This window comes from Prinia subflava, chromosome 10 (genome assembly GCF_021018805.1).
Source record: "Prinia subflava isolate CZ2003 ecotype Zambia chromosome 10, Cam_Psub_1.2, whole genome shotgun sequence".
NCBI lineage: Eukaryota > Metazoa > Chordata > Aves > Passeriformes > Cisticolidae > Prinia > Prinia subflava.
This window is the reverse complement of record NC_086256.1, coordinates 17,184,316-17,200,841: the sequence shown is the minus strand read 5'-3', so window position 1 is coordinate 17,200,841 and position 16,526 is coordinate 17,184,316. Positions and strand designations below refer to the sequence as shown.

General features: G+C 40.2%; 1 protein-coding gene across 10 annotated transcripts in view; it reads right to left on the bottom strand.

Annotated features, from left to right (window-relative positions):
- SLC44A3 (solute carrier family 44 member 3) overlaps nt 1-16,526 on the bottom strand; it is a 76,490-nt gene that overhangs the window by 34,300 nt on the left and 25,664 nt on the right. For 8 of the 10 annotated variants that reach the window (XR_010081471.1, XR_010081472.1, XM_063407547.1 and 5 more), the window contains exons 1-2: nt 2,160-2,549; nt 1,855-1,962 (exon numbers count right to left, since the gene is read on the bottom strand). Coding sequence is in view for 8 of the 10 variants with exons in the window: in XM_063407547.1 (XP_063263617.1) it covers nt 1,855-1,962; nt 2,160-2,534 (483 nt within the window). In the remaining 2 variants the exon portion in view is untranslated. Of the gene's footprint in view, nt 1-1,854; nt 1,963-2,159; nt 2,550-2,623; nt 2,788-5,488; nt 5,603-16,526 lie in introns of those variants that run through there. The other 2 variants (XM_063407550.1, XM_063407549.1) reach the window with 2 other exon arrangements.

Here is a 16,526-nt window from a genome sequence, read left to right as displayed (position 1 = left end):
CTAGGAATGCAGCTTAAACCTTCCTGTATGTCATGAGGGTCAAAACAATCCTTGGAAATAACCTTTGCAAGTGCCAAGAAGTAGCAATTCTTCTGTGAAACTGGTGAAGTCCTGAGTATTACTTTATCCAAGGCTTATCACCCCATCACTCCAGCTACTGAAGAACTCAGTGATGCAAGCCTCTCCTCTGTCCCATGGGGACAAGTCACATTTCACACACACCAAGGACAATCACTAAGCTCTGTGGCTATGTGCCAGCTGCTGGCAGCAGCCAGACATCTCAGTCCCACATTAACCACTGCTGCTTTGAATGAATTCAGCTGAATATCGGCCGTGCTTGGGACAGATTGCTCATGTCAGATCCAGCACAACTGCCTTCTTACTTCAGCTTTAGAGCCTTTATTTGCTTTTCTACTTTTAGCACTTGTGACTAAAGATTGGATTTGGGCAACAACATGTCTCATGCACAAACATGTACGAATGGGCTTCTTTAGTCCTGAGAGCAATCTCATTTTTCTTATAGTAGACTCTATTTTGCAATCTTAACTAGTTCAGATTTTTTTTTAAATTTTTTAACATAACAATCAGCATGCTAATGCTCTCTCAATATGGACATCTTTGTAGAGACTCCTCAACTCAAGCTAACGTACTACTTGTGGATGTCATTTGTTACAAAAACAAAATATTTCCAGATCCAGTTTGTTTACAGAGTAAGTATTTGTTAATAATTAAAATGTTCTCAGAAGGAAAACAAGAAATAAGCTGGCACTGTAACTCAGCTGAAACAGCCTTTTAGAAAAATTCTGGCATTCCCTTTAAATATGGGCATTAGAGGTCCACTGTGTATGTGATTTGTGAGTTTGGGGGCGTGGTTTTGTTTGGTTGGTTTTTAGGTTGTGGTGATTTTTTTGTTTTGTTTTGGAGGGGTTTTTTTAAGTGCAGAATTCTGGATAAAAACCATAACTATTGTTAAGTAACAGAGTAATAGCTGCAGGGGTGTATCTGCACATGGCCATGATACCCATTTCCACAGAGCTATTAATGTGATTGCAATTTTTTTCACTATGTGAAAAAATTAGTGTCATTACATTTTCTTAAATGTTTTAAAAATAAGATCAAACACACGTAAAAAAATACATGTATGCAAAAAGTTATTTCACAGAAAGTGAGCAATAAAAATAGTGAGAGAAACCAAACAAAAATCCTAAATCTTCACCATTTGACAAGTTGCATTTGTGGCATCCCCTCCACTGATCAAAGCATTAGACAGCAGCTAAAAAACCCCTATCCTGCTCATAAAGTTCACCATCCATTAATGTGGTCTTCAAAATGCTTAGGTAATATTCTGCATCAGCCTCCATTTAAAAAGTTACTATGCATGGAATTAAAAAGTGTATTTATGATAATTCTGAGTAGACTGAGACATATCATTAAAAACCCCATTCAAGCTTCAGAAAGACAAAGCCTTCTCCCAAAAGTCTGCACACTGTTCTAAGAAAGTGACTTAATGTAGCATCGGATGGACATATGTTGCAAGATCTCAAGGCTACAATGAATAAGCAGAATAAAGATCTCAGTCAGAGCCTGGTCTAATCTACAAAAAAAGCGAATTCTAAATAACCGAGCCCTGTGTATACATGGGATCTAAAGCACATGGGCAGAACTTAGAAGTGTGACAGACATCACAATAAAGCACTGCACCACCATAAATGTAAGATTTGTCCCTGGCCAACCCTGGGGACTTGTGCCCGTGACAATTTCAGTTTAGATTTAGTGTAACACTATGCAGAACCCAAATAACTTTGGATCTGACTAGTCCTTCCAGGAAACAAACAAACAAACATGCGTGCTTACCAAACCAGCCCAGAAAAGACAGAAGAGGAGCAGCCAGAGAGTGTCTGTGCACTTTCTGTAAGTGACTGGTCTCCATTCCTGTCGTTCAGAAATACTATCTCCAGAGTCCTAAACAGAGAAAAGTTCGAGAAAACAACAGAACAAACTTCCTGTGAAATAAACTCAGGTTCCGAAGGGCGGAGGTTTCAGCGAGCCCGTAACTTGGCACTCAGGGTGCCGAGCACCTGGCAGCGTGTGCAGCGCGCTGCCCGCTCCGTGCCCGCCCGCCCCGCGGCTGTCCGGGCGCGCTCCGGCCCGGCGCTCACCTGCCGCCGCTCCATGGCCGGGCCGGGCCGTGCTCCGCGGGGGAGCGGGCGGGCCCGGGGCGCAGCCGGCTCGGCGGGGCTCGGCTGCCCGGGGCTCGGCTGCAGCGCCGCGGGGCCGGGCCGGGCCGGGCCGGGCGGGGCGCCCTGGCCGGGCGGTGGCACCTCCGGCGGCTCCGCCCGCCGCTTGGCCGGGCTCTGGCGGGCTCCGGCCGGAGCCGCGGGGCCGCCGCGCCCGCGGGAGGCGCGCAGGGAGCGGCATCGCTGCCCCGGGCGCTCCGCTCCCGCTACCGGGAGAGGCGCTCGGGGGTCCGGCAGCTCCTCCACAGCCGCAGGTTTCTGCAGGCCAGGGTGGGAGGTTTCTATTTCACCCTTCATTAGCTTGTTTCTGGGAATAGCTGAAGATTTGTTACTGCCGGTATAAAATGGGGGCTGTCCCGCCCTGTAAAGCCCACTGACTCTCATACCCGTTCGGCTGTTCCAGCTGCGTTATCAATACACAGACAGTCACAGATCCTTTTCAGCTTCTGTTTGGTCGTTGTTTGTACAGTTACATCACGTTGACATGCTGTATTATGATATGCACACCTCTCATCTATGTCCATGTGCATTCTGCATGCGCAGGAATAACCTGCAACAACAGGAATAACACCGAGTTAGGTCAATCCTGTAACTCAGGTGAACAAGGACTGCGGGAATTGTTAGCCACTTTTAATAATATGTTTTCTCTGTGCTCTCCCTATTTATTTTTATGTTCACTAAATTCAGCTCAATAATCTAGAGAAAATTACAAATTGAAAGAATGATAAAAGTGTGGTATTGTCCTCTTCCAGACAGTCAGCAGAACAAATAAATGTCCTCTTTAAGAAATAACATAACATCTGCAATTGCAATAAAATTGAATTAAATGGAAGCTGTTTTGCAAAACTGTTTAAGAATTGGCCCATCTTGTATTGGAGACAGAGCACTAGGCTAGTCTTGTCTAGAAAAAGAAAGCAAAACAAAGCCAGTGTATTCTAGTTCTCTGGAGAAAATGCAGCATGAAAGAAACTTGGTGATAAACTAGCCTAGATGGACATAAATAGGTAATATCAGAAAGTGGGCTTTTATAAAAAGGAATGACTCTCTGTCCCAGAGCATTTCAGAGTCCTTCTAAGCTGACTGGAAATAACTACATTTTTCCCAAAAGGCCAAGTCATACAATGTTTCTGAAACTGACATTTTAACTGTTTTGACAGAACTTGCTACAATTCCAATTTAAATTTACACACACCCTCAACCCCTCCTAAGGAGTGGTTCTGAAGAAACACAATAGGAAAGATTTCTAAAACCTCTGTCTTACAAAGGATTTATTAAACCATTTAGTTTCCAGCCAGCTCATCGTTCTTGTCTTTATCTGCATTCTGTCTTTTAATGCTCATTTTCCATCAGTTTCTGGGAGTTTTCAGAATTTGGGTTCAAATTAGAATAAACTTCTAAAACTGAACTTTATACAACCTAAATAGAGGTTTTATGAACATAAAACCAATAGTTTTTCCTTCACTTTGTGTTGTTGCACCTTAAAAATATGTGAGAGAAGTAATTTTCGCTTGAAATACAAATGTGAAAATTCACATGAAATGTAACCTTTTCTTCTATAAGAGAAGTTCAATTTTTTACTATATCAAGAAAACTAACCAAAATTATTAATAACCTTTAACCTAGACAAGAAGAGTGTTCTGAGACAGAATCTTTATCTGATTAAGAAAAATCATCTTGAAGAACAATTCAAGTGATGAAGGCCTATATTGGAATCTGATGACTTGCTGTCATCACATACTAATATTTTGCTGTTGATCTGGCACTTTTTGAAAGATCCTCCTTAAGTTTTGTGTTCCTTTCTTACTGTGAATAGAGGAAAACAGGAAGTGGAACAAATATTTTTTAATAAACTCCAGAATACACGTAACTGAAGTTCATTTCAAAACATTGGAACCAGCAGTAGAGACCCGATTTTACTGAGGAATATCAATAAAAATTCTTGTATTTCTTCAGCTAGCCAAGGAGCATTTATCTTAGAAATGCTAGAAAATAACTCACAATTAGAATAGGATTTTTGAAAAAAATTTGTAAACGAAATTATTTTAATTGTATAAAGTTTTTTCTCTGGGTTTCAAACGGGATCAAATAAAACATTCTTATTAGTAGCAGCTGAGCACTTTTATCATGTGTCACTAGGTGGGGCTCAGCTCCCAGTTTCGAGCTCCAGCTCCGCATTTGGGATGGGTGCCCAGAGCCTCACATCACGGTGAGCCCGTATCCACAACGAGGAGCCTCATGCTAGAGTGGAAGAGAATACCAGGAAGCAAGGTTCAGATTGGATAACAGATTAAAACACCCACATCCAAAGTGTAATACCAAAAACTCTCACTTGTTATTTGTCCAATCCTGCCAAAAAATTTGCCCAAAAGATCAGTTTTGGATTTTCTGTCTTACCACTTTCACAGGATGGAGCCTGGTTCTGCAGTTGGGTCATTTGAGCACTCAGTGAGGTGCAGGGAGTTTTATAAATGACATTTTGTAGAGTTGAAATAGAAATAAGATGAAAATGAGTTCTGGAAAAAGAGTATCAGATTAGAGAGCTAGTCTTTTTGTGTGAACACCAATGACTTGGCCAGAGAGGTGTCCACTGGCCTGTGCTCTCTCTCAGGTGAGAAGCCCATGTTGGAGCCTTTGGTCTCAGTCCCCTGGTCTACACAGACAAAATGCCAACTTTATAATACAAATATCTTCATTTCAATTCTGTACCAAACTACAGCCACTTTCACGGGACATTAGTATGGTGAGGATCCACATTCACTCCTAAATCTGAATTCACTCCTTCACTGAACTCTCAAGTGTGTCTTGTTTCTTGTAAAGGAAAAGAAAATATTTACAGTCTTGGAGTGCCCAGGAACTCACAGTGGTTTACTTGGGTTTTAAGACAACAACCATCCAACCTGCTTGGTGTGTTGAAGTGGGGGAACCACAACAAGGGAGATTAACATTTACACTTGTGAGACTACTTGTAGTTTTTAAAGGATATTTTACATGTTAACCATCCACAGACGTGTTTATCAGCATCAGCAACAGAGATGAGCAGCAGTGTAAACTCATGGGCATTTTTCAACTCTCTGTTTTTCATGATGTCACATAGAATATACAGAAAAAATCAAACATGAAATCAAGCTTCCTGACTCCAACCCTGAATAACAAAGTTCTTATTATTTCTTTATATTGTAGTGTTTATTCACTGAGAATGAATCCTGCTGCTGCTTGCACTGAGGGCTCAACTTTCTTACCAAGAAACTTACCTGGTTAAAACTGGAGCAGGAATGTGGAGTGGGAGAGGAAGGTGCCAAATGAAAACATGACAGTTCCTTGCCAGACTGGTTAAGTGAGATGACTATCCGTATCTGTATCCCCTTCTGGGTCAGACAAGGAACAGAGACCAATTACTTTAATAACAGGACACAGCGACTGAGAAACTCAGCTTAAAAGCAAATGTTTTCTGCCTAATTAGAGAAGGTGCAGCTGAGCATAATTTCCATTGCTCTCAAATGATCTTGCTTATGTACAATAACTTAGCAGGCAGGCACTGTTCTCTGTATGTAGCTATGCTTCTTGGAATATCCTGAACTGTAACACCCAGAAACTGAACATAATGCCTCCTATTATGTTCAAGCTGCTAGTCAGGTTTGCATTCTAAGACCTGGTGTTTATGACCTCATCTCACTTGAACCATTCAGTCTGAAATTTCTCATGGCATGTCCTGAAGATTTTTGGAAAACATCGGCACATATTATTCAGTCACTTTGAAGAATTAAATTAAAGAAGCAGACAATACAGTGTCCCTTCTTGGATAGTAGTAAAGAAATACTTACAGATTATTTGGATCAGAGATTTTTAATGGACAAGGAGAAAGAAATGCTTTCTGCATTTTCCCATATCTGAGAAACTTCATCCATATTTACCCAAATCACTTTCGTAAATCACAGTTTATGTTCAGCCATCTTGATGAGTTTCATAGCTAAAGAATCTGCAGACTGAGCCTGCAAGTGTGCCCAGGGCCTGTCTGAGACAGTCTGGACAACCCTGAAATGTGCTTCTGGCCTGCCACGTATTTTCACTGTTTTGCCTTCACATCAGTGATTGTCCTGATGGAGAGTAGGCACAATGGGCAAAGATTGAGAGAAATGTAAAGAGAAAAGGAGAAATGAATATTGCTGCAAAATAGGATCCTGGAATTGATAAGGACTACGTTGGTTGATAAGGAAAGCAGCTCTAGCAGCTCTCTGAGAAGGATTAGGGATTCAAAAAAGGTCAATATCATGAAAGCATTTAACCTAATGTTGTCAACAGTGGGCCATTATGCCTCTGTTGAGCTACAGTGACAGACTGAAAGCCAGGACTGGCTCAGCAAAGACTCCAGAAACAGAAGCAAAACGGAGGTCTAGGACAGTAGGGGAATGGCAGCCAGAGAGAGGAGGTGGAGGGAGGACTGGCATGCAAGGGACAACATGGTAGATTCGAGGGAAAGGTGGATGTGAATGAGACTGAGAGACAGGGAAGAATGGCTGAAAAAAGGAGGCTAATATTGAAAAAAGTAGGAACCTGAGAGCTAAGGGAGGCTAGAACTGGTATAGGGAGGCATAAAACTGGCCAGGGAAGAAGAAGGTAGATCATGAAAGCTGTGTGAGGATAAACAAGCCATAGCACAAGTCCTGAAGGTATGTAAAAGATTAAGACTGTGGGCAATGATAAAAGAATCTGGGTCTGCCACCACTCCCTTTCACAAGCAGAATATCACCTTTCCTCTCCCGTCAGCAAATATCCTCAAGGTTGAGTTGAGAGTGCCCTGACAGACTCAGGCCTGGGTAACAACCAAAGCACCCAGCCAGATTTCTGATCAGCCTGCCAGTACCGTCACTGCTCCACTGGATCCACTGGCAGACTTCTGTCCCATCCATCCAAAGAATCCAATCCCTCTGATGACCTGAGTTCATTTCTTTATGATGCTCCATGTTAGTTTTCTGTTTGCTTATCTAGAAAATCCCATCGGATCATATATTTACAGCTGGACATTTAAAATACTCTGTTATAAATATAATGATGAAAATGCACAAAACATAAAATAAGCAGGATTTTTCAAGTAATTTGATGATTTTTGAGATGTTTCACTTCTCAGCTTTCTCAGCCTTCTCACTTGGATTTAAAAAATTAATAACCAAATTCATTAGCCAAATTCTTCAGGATATTTCCAATGCATTGAGAAGTTCTATTTTTATTTCAGGATAAGGATTATTGAATAGATTAGCCAGTGGTCTAGAAGAATGGAGCGTGCACATCTTACTGCCTCTATAGTTTTAGGTTACTGCTGCAAAGCACCATGCCTCCTGTGATTTACCAAACATATGAATCATTCAAGGAATGAGTATAATACCACAAAGTTAATTTGTTCCACTTGCCACACAAGTATGCAGAGATCTGCACAAAGAGCCCTTTCATTCCCGTCAATACACAAACTAGAGCACAGCCTGACCCTAGGAAAGTGTTTGCTGAGTTGAACTTGATAATAAACTTTAGAGGTGACTCATTTCAAGGTTTTAGAACAGAGCAAGAGGATCAGTGTTTCAGGATCACATGGTACATTACCTACCAAGCCAGAAAAGGCTAGAGCTGTACCTTTGTGGGAAATCAGAATTACGATGTACCCAGGGTTCTAACTGGTAAATAGTGTGGGTAGCATAAGATGAAAGAACTTGAACTGGAACAACTTCTGTGCTTCAGGACTGTTAATGTCCGTCTCTGGTCCAAAGAGCAGATATGCCAGTACATCTGAGTGTCTCAATACAGAGAACAGACAAGTAACCCTGCTCTTCAAAACATCCCCTCAAACAGCCAGAGAGAGAATTGCTTGAGTATCAGAGGAATTGAGAAGTGAAAGCTGTGGATTTGTAAGATGGGGGAAGACTGGCTTATTCTGTAAATTATATACATAGAAGGAAGGATGGAAGACATTCTTGAGAGCAGCAAAGAGAATGGAATAACCTAGGATAAACATGAATCACACAGAGTTGCAAAAGGCAACAAGCTGGACTGCATGGGGTCTGCAGAAATATCCGTGACCTACAGAGTCAGGTCTAGTTCTGAATGAAACCAGTGAGATGTTTTCATAGCTGGATGGAGACCAGGGAAACATAGGTTTTATCAACACTAAGATGAGTAGCAGAATCATTACAAGAACTAGAGGGAAGTTTTCTCTGAAAGCATAAGAGGCTTCATTAATAAATTAGTTCTTGTAAGGACAATTCACATTAATGGAATCAGCTGCTGAGTTTTGCCAGTGAAAAATAATCGTGTTGACTTGTTAGGCCCTTCGAAGTACGGCGACTGCAGAAGGAGCGGCTGCCCCTGCGTTTCCCACTGGGTGTCACTCTCGCTCAGTTCTGCCAGCAGAGCCTTGCGAGCTCCACAGGCAAACCCAGGCAGAGGCATTGCTTTGCTACAGTGTCTGCTAAGAGGCTGAAGTGCAATTTTGTTGTTGCTTTTAGTTTTGGACTTTCTGAGCAGTGCTTTTCACTGGTTCCTCTAGTGGAAATGTCGGCCTCATTTAATGGATTTATTGTGTCTGGATGTTTATTGTATAGAGGTTTAACAGCATGTACAATTTTCCCTGTATTAATTTGTTGTCTTTTTAAAACAAAGCCTGCCAATGTCTAGTGAGGCTTAGGCAGCAGCATATATTATTTTGCTTTTCCTTCCTTAAAATAACACAGGTTTTATATAGAGAAGGCATTAGACCATCTAGTTTATTCAAAAGTAATTCTGCAAACAACAGCACAGGCAGCCAGCACAGAAACTACTCTAGTTAGTAGTTCATTTGTAAATTTGATTGTATTCACTGCACAGTGTGGCCAATTACTGCAATCACTTTACATGAGAATAATCATTATTTTAGTCAGGAGCTCCAGGAAAAGGGTCTTCATGGGCAATAATGTGTTCCTGCATAAATTTTATACAACTAGACAGGATCCAAAATTCCGCTGCAATGCACGTTTAAAAGACTTAAAGCATCTTTATTGCTTGAAAAGGGAATACTGAACACCCTGCTTTGCACAGCCTGTTAAGAGCAGGAGGAAAGGTGATTATCTATTTACTTAGTGCCACTATTCTTCCTTGACAAAGAATCATCAATCTGCTCTCCAAACACTGACATTTGAGCAGCACATTTATAAAACCAGTATGTGGCCAGTCATGCTGAGTCAGATAATGGCCCACAGGTGTCTGTTATTTATCTGACCTAGTCTGTATACTACCTTTGGTTTACCTTCATTTTTTTTACAGAGACTTCTCATAAATTTATGTTTCATCTTAATTAGTCATGAGAAGAAAAAAAATCAACAGTGAGTGGAATGCATTCACGGAACCAGCAGTCACTGGTGTTGTTACAGAATATGAGATGGCATGACTTACGTAAACAGTTTATTCATCTTCATAAAAGTTACATTGAATCAGCACTCTCTCAGATGATTAGCTCTAACTCATAGAAATTGTTCAGTCATTCTTATAAGCACACCTCTTTATAGGGTAAGAGCACAATAGCTGAAATATTTGCTAAGAACTGTGGCCCGGTTCTGCAAAACCTAATTAAATGGGAAATAGCTAGAGACATAATTCCTACTCTATTAAGAATTCCTGGAATCTAATATTATAAACAACTTTTTCAGAGAAAGGAATCCTGAAATCTAAAGTCCTTTCCATGGTATTTAAATTTTTTCCATTATCTGAAAAGATACAGAATATTGTTACCTGTTATATACCAAATTTTCTTACAAAATTTTATCCTGCACACGTGCACAAAGTTCAGCTAGGCAGAGCAGCTGGATTCTAAAATCAAAAGGACGGAGCTCCATGTCACTGGCCAATCCTACTCTGCTTTCATCCATTTGCCTGCTGGTACTTCCAGTATCAATATAAAGTTTAATACAATACGTAATCAGTTTGTGTCAATGTTTCCATCAATCATTTAAAGTGAAAGCAGAAATAGTTTTCCTATAATAGCAGGAAGATCAATATTAACTAATTTTGAAGCATTGTCCCTCATTTGTCCTACCAACTGTGTATCGTTACAGCGGAGAGAACTATTAGGCAATGTATGATACAAAAACACTCAATGGAAGGTAAAAATATCTTCTTTGAGCAGCTATTTGAGGAAGCAACATTTTGCAGCAATCATTGCGTGTTTAACAATGGAAAGATATTTTAAAAAAAGGATGTTGACCCTCTTTCTAGTGACTAAAATTTGAAGTTGTCAAACTGACATGAGCAATGGCAGTATAACAATTTCCTGTCCACGTAACATATTTGCACAACATAATGTTGCTGATAACACTAACTAGGAAAGTGTATAACCCAAAGGATGTGGATGCGTCTGGGAATTCCCATGGTCCTTCCTGTGTACCAGTAAAGGAATAAGACAAAACAAACATCTCTGGGCTAATCATGCAAACTCTTATTCATAGAGCTTGCTAGTCTTCACCTTGTTGACCTGTGAACTCTACACTTCAATTTCCCTCTTTAAAGTCAATTCAGAGTAATCCAGATTTCTGTCAACACTTGGCTCAGAAAATACATGCCATTAAAAAATTAGAAAGGATTGCTTTGGTTATGCAACTGTTCTAGCAGAGTAAGAGGCAAAAGGTGACTCTCATCTCTTTTTGGCTTTTCTTTGAACTCATAGAAACCTGTGGGTTGTAGTGGTCTGGCAGGCATGGACTATCTGAAAGCTCACCAGGACACACCAGAAACCCGTACTCACACTAGGCCCCATATGATTACTCATTTGTAGTAATTTGTTTGAGCATTACTTCAGGCAGAATTTGCATAAGGTTTGGGTTAAATGTAGGGATATGTCCTTTAGATAGTTTTCCCTTTCTTCTGTGCCTGACTTTCTGCTGTCCAGCAAGTATTTTCAGCCCTCCTTGCCTCAGTCCTGCCTCTTGCTTGGTGAACTGGCAGCAGCTGTTTTCTTCTACTCTCCTAAAGCACTCTCCAATGTATAAAAGCATGCTGGCTTTGCCACAAATGGCTTTGTTTATTGTAATAATCTGTGGTTTGCTGTGCACCATACTCAGTATAAGGAGAAAAAAATATATATTGCATATAACTTTGATAGTACTTGTGTAACAAGACTATTGAAATTTTAAAACTAATGGCCAGTGTATATTTCCACCTGATTTATTTTTAAAAAATTCAAACATTCCATTTTTACTGGGGTAGTAGTCACCAAAACCAAAGTATTTTTAATTTTGATAATGTAATCTTAATAAAAACACTCAACTGAGATATGTTTCCCTCAGGAACCAGCTATCTGCAAGGAAGTTTCAACAACATCATCAGGAGTCACAATTGGAGCCAGATTTCCTTGAATTATTTTGAAAATCAGCAAAAACCACAATAGTTTTGTATGCCATCTTTCCACAGAATAATGCAATTTCCATTCTTATCTCCCAGATGATGATTCTATCTCCATCTCCCCTCAATGTGTATCTGATATTTAAAAAAGAGAAAAAGTCATAACCCACAGAATTTTAGCATGTGTGGTCTGAATTTCTTATCACTGCTCTTCTAAGAGGGTTATGAAACAAATACCAGGGGCCAAAGTAAATAGTGTTTCACCCGATGTATAACAACATATGCCATGGATGTAGCCTGTTAAACAGACCTGATCAGATCTGATGGAAGTAGCTGTAAGTTTTCCTCCCCATATTAACAAGCTGTATTCCATGTTTCAGTTTGTGTTGCTGTGGAATGCTGTAAAACCTTAAATTAAAACTTAAAGTGTAAAGATACTTAATTTCCAAACATGGCATTGTGTTCCCGTATACTTTATTTTTAAAAACTCTTTTGCAAATATGTTTGTAAATCCAGCCACTAATCACACCTTTTATGTTGCTTTTCAGGCTTTTCCATGAGAACCCAATGTTGGTATTTTATTATTCTACAACACTTCAGATTTTCAGAAGTATCTGTAATTTTGGTAACTGGAAGGAAGCTCCTCCTTGCTCATACTCAAGTTTGTTGCAAGTTTTTATAATTTAGAAATCCCCATGTGTAAATCTCACTTCCTGTCTACTAGTGGTAAGTGAAATAGCTTTTTAATTGTGGCTAAATAGTTCTATTTTTTCATGCACTTGTCCATTTTTCTTTCGATTCCATCTCTATATATCATGTGGCAAAGAGTGCTAGGTGTAGCACAGAAAATTTAGTGAGACAGAGACAACAAAACAACCAATGTCCCAAAAGTTCCATGGTCAGAAGCAAAAGCTCCTGCAACAGGAAAGTTAGGGAGGGAGAGAGAGGAGAGAGGAGAGAGGAGAGAGGAGAGAGGAGAGAGGAGAGAGGAGAGAGGAGGAGTGCCTCAGGACAATGATATTAAGTGCTTGAATCACCAGGGAGAAAACAAAGTTTAGAAATGTAGACAGCAAAGTTTCTCAGACAATCTCTTGCGATTTTTCCTTTGTTCTTACAAGTAAGAATGAATATTATAGACAGAATGAATTCAGAAATTCATGAGTCTCGTTCCTAGTAGTTATTTCAGTGGCAAAATACAGAAATGGACTAAATCCTCTCTGTCTATTAAGAAGCATTCAGAAGGATTAGAAAATATTAAACAATGGAACAATAAGGTTTGGGGGCAAAAACAAAAGCAAATATTCAATATGACTCTCATCTGTCATTTCTCATTGTGATAAAGGAGAAAGGGAGATGTAGAAAAACTTACACTGGTTGCTAATATTTGCTGCCCTTCCTGATGTCTCAACAAATTAATTCTGTAGCTGTCACACCTCGTGCCTAGACCTCTCCAAGGCTGGAAGGAGAGAGTCAGAGCATCCCTGTTTTCTGAGGTTTGTGCCTGTTTATTCAGGGGTTTGGATCAGCCGTACTGTGAGTTACTGCTGCCCTCCAGGCTTTGATGTTCTCAGAGCACAGACCTCGTGGTAACAGCTGCTGAGACACCCACCCTCTGTTACAGTAATTACTGTGTATACATTTTCCTCCTAAAATGAAACTAATTGATGATTCCTATGACTGATTCAGCTGTTCCTTCTGTTTATGAAATGACACTGGCGAAGTTCTTTTATGTTGTCTTTTTCAACTAACACATTTTTTTTTAACTTTTTCTTCTTCCTGATGACCAGGTCTAAACCCAACTTGTCTGTTCAGCTGTGACAGGGCTGATCAAAAGATGAAGTGTTACTGTTATTTTCCAAAGATAAGAGTCTGTAAACAAATACCGAACAGATAATTTCATAATAGACATTCCACACTGGTAAATAGAAATGCTCAAACATTCTTGCACATAAAATGGATGCAAAAAATAGATAAATTTCTATTATCAAATTTCTGCTGATAAAAAGCACAGACATTTCTCTCCCTGTGCTTTGGTAAATCTGACTGGTGTATGGCTAGCAGCACAAATCAGCTGTAATTACCAATATACTGCATACAGTTAGTAACACTGAGGAGATAATTTCCTGTATTGTCTGTGTTTAAAAAATGATGACAAAATAATATCATAACCTGCCAAATAAAACTATATTAATAGTTAAAAACTATAGTTGAATAATGGATAGTTAAAAACTATATTAAACCTAATAACTGATGCTTAAATTTATTTTGATTCAGGCCCATCCACTTGCCATCATCTTTTCCAGGGATATATAGGCCTGTTTACAAGTATGCTGGGATCATACATTTAACCTGAAAGTCATGGCTCTGTGAGGACAGAGGTGACCAGATATTTAGAGTTACAGGGCATTCCTGAAAGCAAACATGAGAAACCAGTTGGTTACCAGCTGGCTACATGGCCACAGGTACCTTGTACAGTTCTCCAAACTGAAATGTGAATTGTTAGGTTACAATGCTGTGAACCTTCAGCACAAATGTGAACAGCTGAAAGAGCAGTAAGGAGGGGGGGATATATGAGCAGACAATGGACAGATGAGCAGACAATGCAAAACTATCCATCTGTGCTTTGATTCATAAAAATGAGTGGCCCAGGCACAATGAAAGATGGGCAGAGTCATCACTTGGTTTCATTCTGAAAGGAAGCAATATAAGGAAGACAGAAAATAGAATATACAACGCCTTCTCTTCTTTTGTCTCTAATATAGTCCTCTCATGGTTTATTTAGGCCATTACACCAGTGTTGAAAAAGAGAAAACAAATTAAAAATAGATAAAGGACAAATGAGTGATGGAGACTGACTCACTCTGATTCACAGCCCCATCAAATGGGGCTTAGAGAGTTCAGGTGGGCTAAATTAGAGTAGCTCTGAGTTACAGCCTACTGGACAGACAGAAAATGTCTCTGGAACAGCCAGACTGGAATTTCTGTAAGAATTGAAATTGACTGAAGCCAATTGTAATAAGAGATGAAGTGGACAAATACACATAGCAAAGTATTAAAAATAAACCTTGTGGGTATGCCTATACTTCCAGTTGAGCCCTAGGCTGGCAGTAATCAGCCTCTTACTGAGAGGTACCACGGCAGGTCAGCAAGACAACAGAATGCAAAATGAAAAATGACTGCAAAAAGATTATTCCTCTGTCCATCTCACACATGCACAGCAGTGGGTGCAGTTAGCAGGGCTGTGCCAGTGCTTCCTAGCAGACACCGACTGTACACAGGGTCCTACAGGCTCAAAAGTCACATTATGTCTATTTTCTCTGTATTTTTCATTAATATGTGTAGAACAGCTAAGCTGTAATATTCTAAAGCAATAAATAACAGTGTGCTTACCCAAACAATTAGAACTTATTTGTCTTCCCTTGAAATACCAAACAGTAGTGGGTTACATAATGGCTTTTCCCCATTGCAGTCAAGCAGCCGCCTTACCAGAAAAGGCAGCCAACACCAATGTGGACTAAATAGTGTGATCACCCCTGCAGTGACAGGGCACAGCACAGGAGCAATGCTTGTCCTGCTGCAAGGGTCCTCATGAGACAGAGAAGGGGCCCCAAAATATATTCCAGGACCTGACTTAGCCTCTCTGGAAGGGAACAGAAAGATTGATCATGCTCCAGCTCCTCCAAGCCATGGTGCTTTGAAAACATAGCATCTGGTCCAAAATCTGGTAACTCTGGGTAATCTAACTGAGTATACATTTCTCCAGCTGCATAAAATGTATTTGCTGTGCTAATTGTTCTGCTCTAAGGCTTTAAGAGGATGCCAGACATGGACAGTTGAATGTGGGTCTGTGTTGACCAAGGTGATCTGATCAAGGTTTTGACACTTTTGCACGATATCTTTGGTATTAAAAATGTTATTCTGTCATTATACTGTAGATTATTTATGGTTCCTAGAATTAGACTACTAATCTTTTTCTTTTCCATTCTAGTATTTGCTGTTACAGTGCTATTCCACTCCCAGATTACAGATTTGTCAGTAATTATCTTACTCTCTCTGTCAGTTAGCTGTTGACTGATGTAGAAAACAGTGTAAAAATGTCTGAAGTCAATGGGGCTGAAAGTCTGTAAACAATGCAAGAAGGAGCTATGCAGTATCTTCACATTACAAAATATTTACTTAACAATCATCTCTAAAGTGTATACTTTAGGAAGCAGCTGCTCCAAACAGTCTTCCCTGATGATGCCTTAGAATTAACATAAAGTAAACCCATAAAAGTGGAAACAAGAGACATTGTTAACTCTCCTTCATTTAAATGATAGAGTCTAGCCTTTTTCAATTTAATGAAAGTCTTTATTCTTCTAGGGAGATCATGCCAAAAATAACAGTTTGATGAATGATTAGTAACAGTAAGACTTGCTATGCCAGGATCCATCTGAGCATTATGATACTTGAAATCTTGTCCTGCATTTCATTTCATGCCTATCTGAGAGATTAACAAATAGATTTCTACACTCAGTAAAGCATAAACTTAGTGTTCAATGTTTAAGAGAATAAACCAAATTAGTGAGGTTTGGACAGTATCTGTAATGAGTTTTTTGTGTGCCACCAAGCAGCCATGAAATGGGACAGTTTGTGGAAAGGCAGACAGGAGACATGGAATCTGGAGTACTGGTGGGAGGTGTGTACAAGTGTGGGTGCAGCACAGAGCTTTGGGGCCCCGGGCTGAGAGAGGTGGTGGGACAGGCAGGGCAGCGCTGAAGAGCTGTGAGCTCGTGTTTTGGAAGCAGAGTGGATATGGTGGGGTAAAGCTTAGGGGCTGGGAGGATGATTTGGCCCAGGTGTGATAAGAAGGCAGATGGCAGGGCAGGGTTCCAGGGGCAAGGCAGGGATGGAGAAGTGAGACCTGGGGCAAGGGAGGAATATGGGAATGAACCT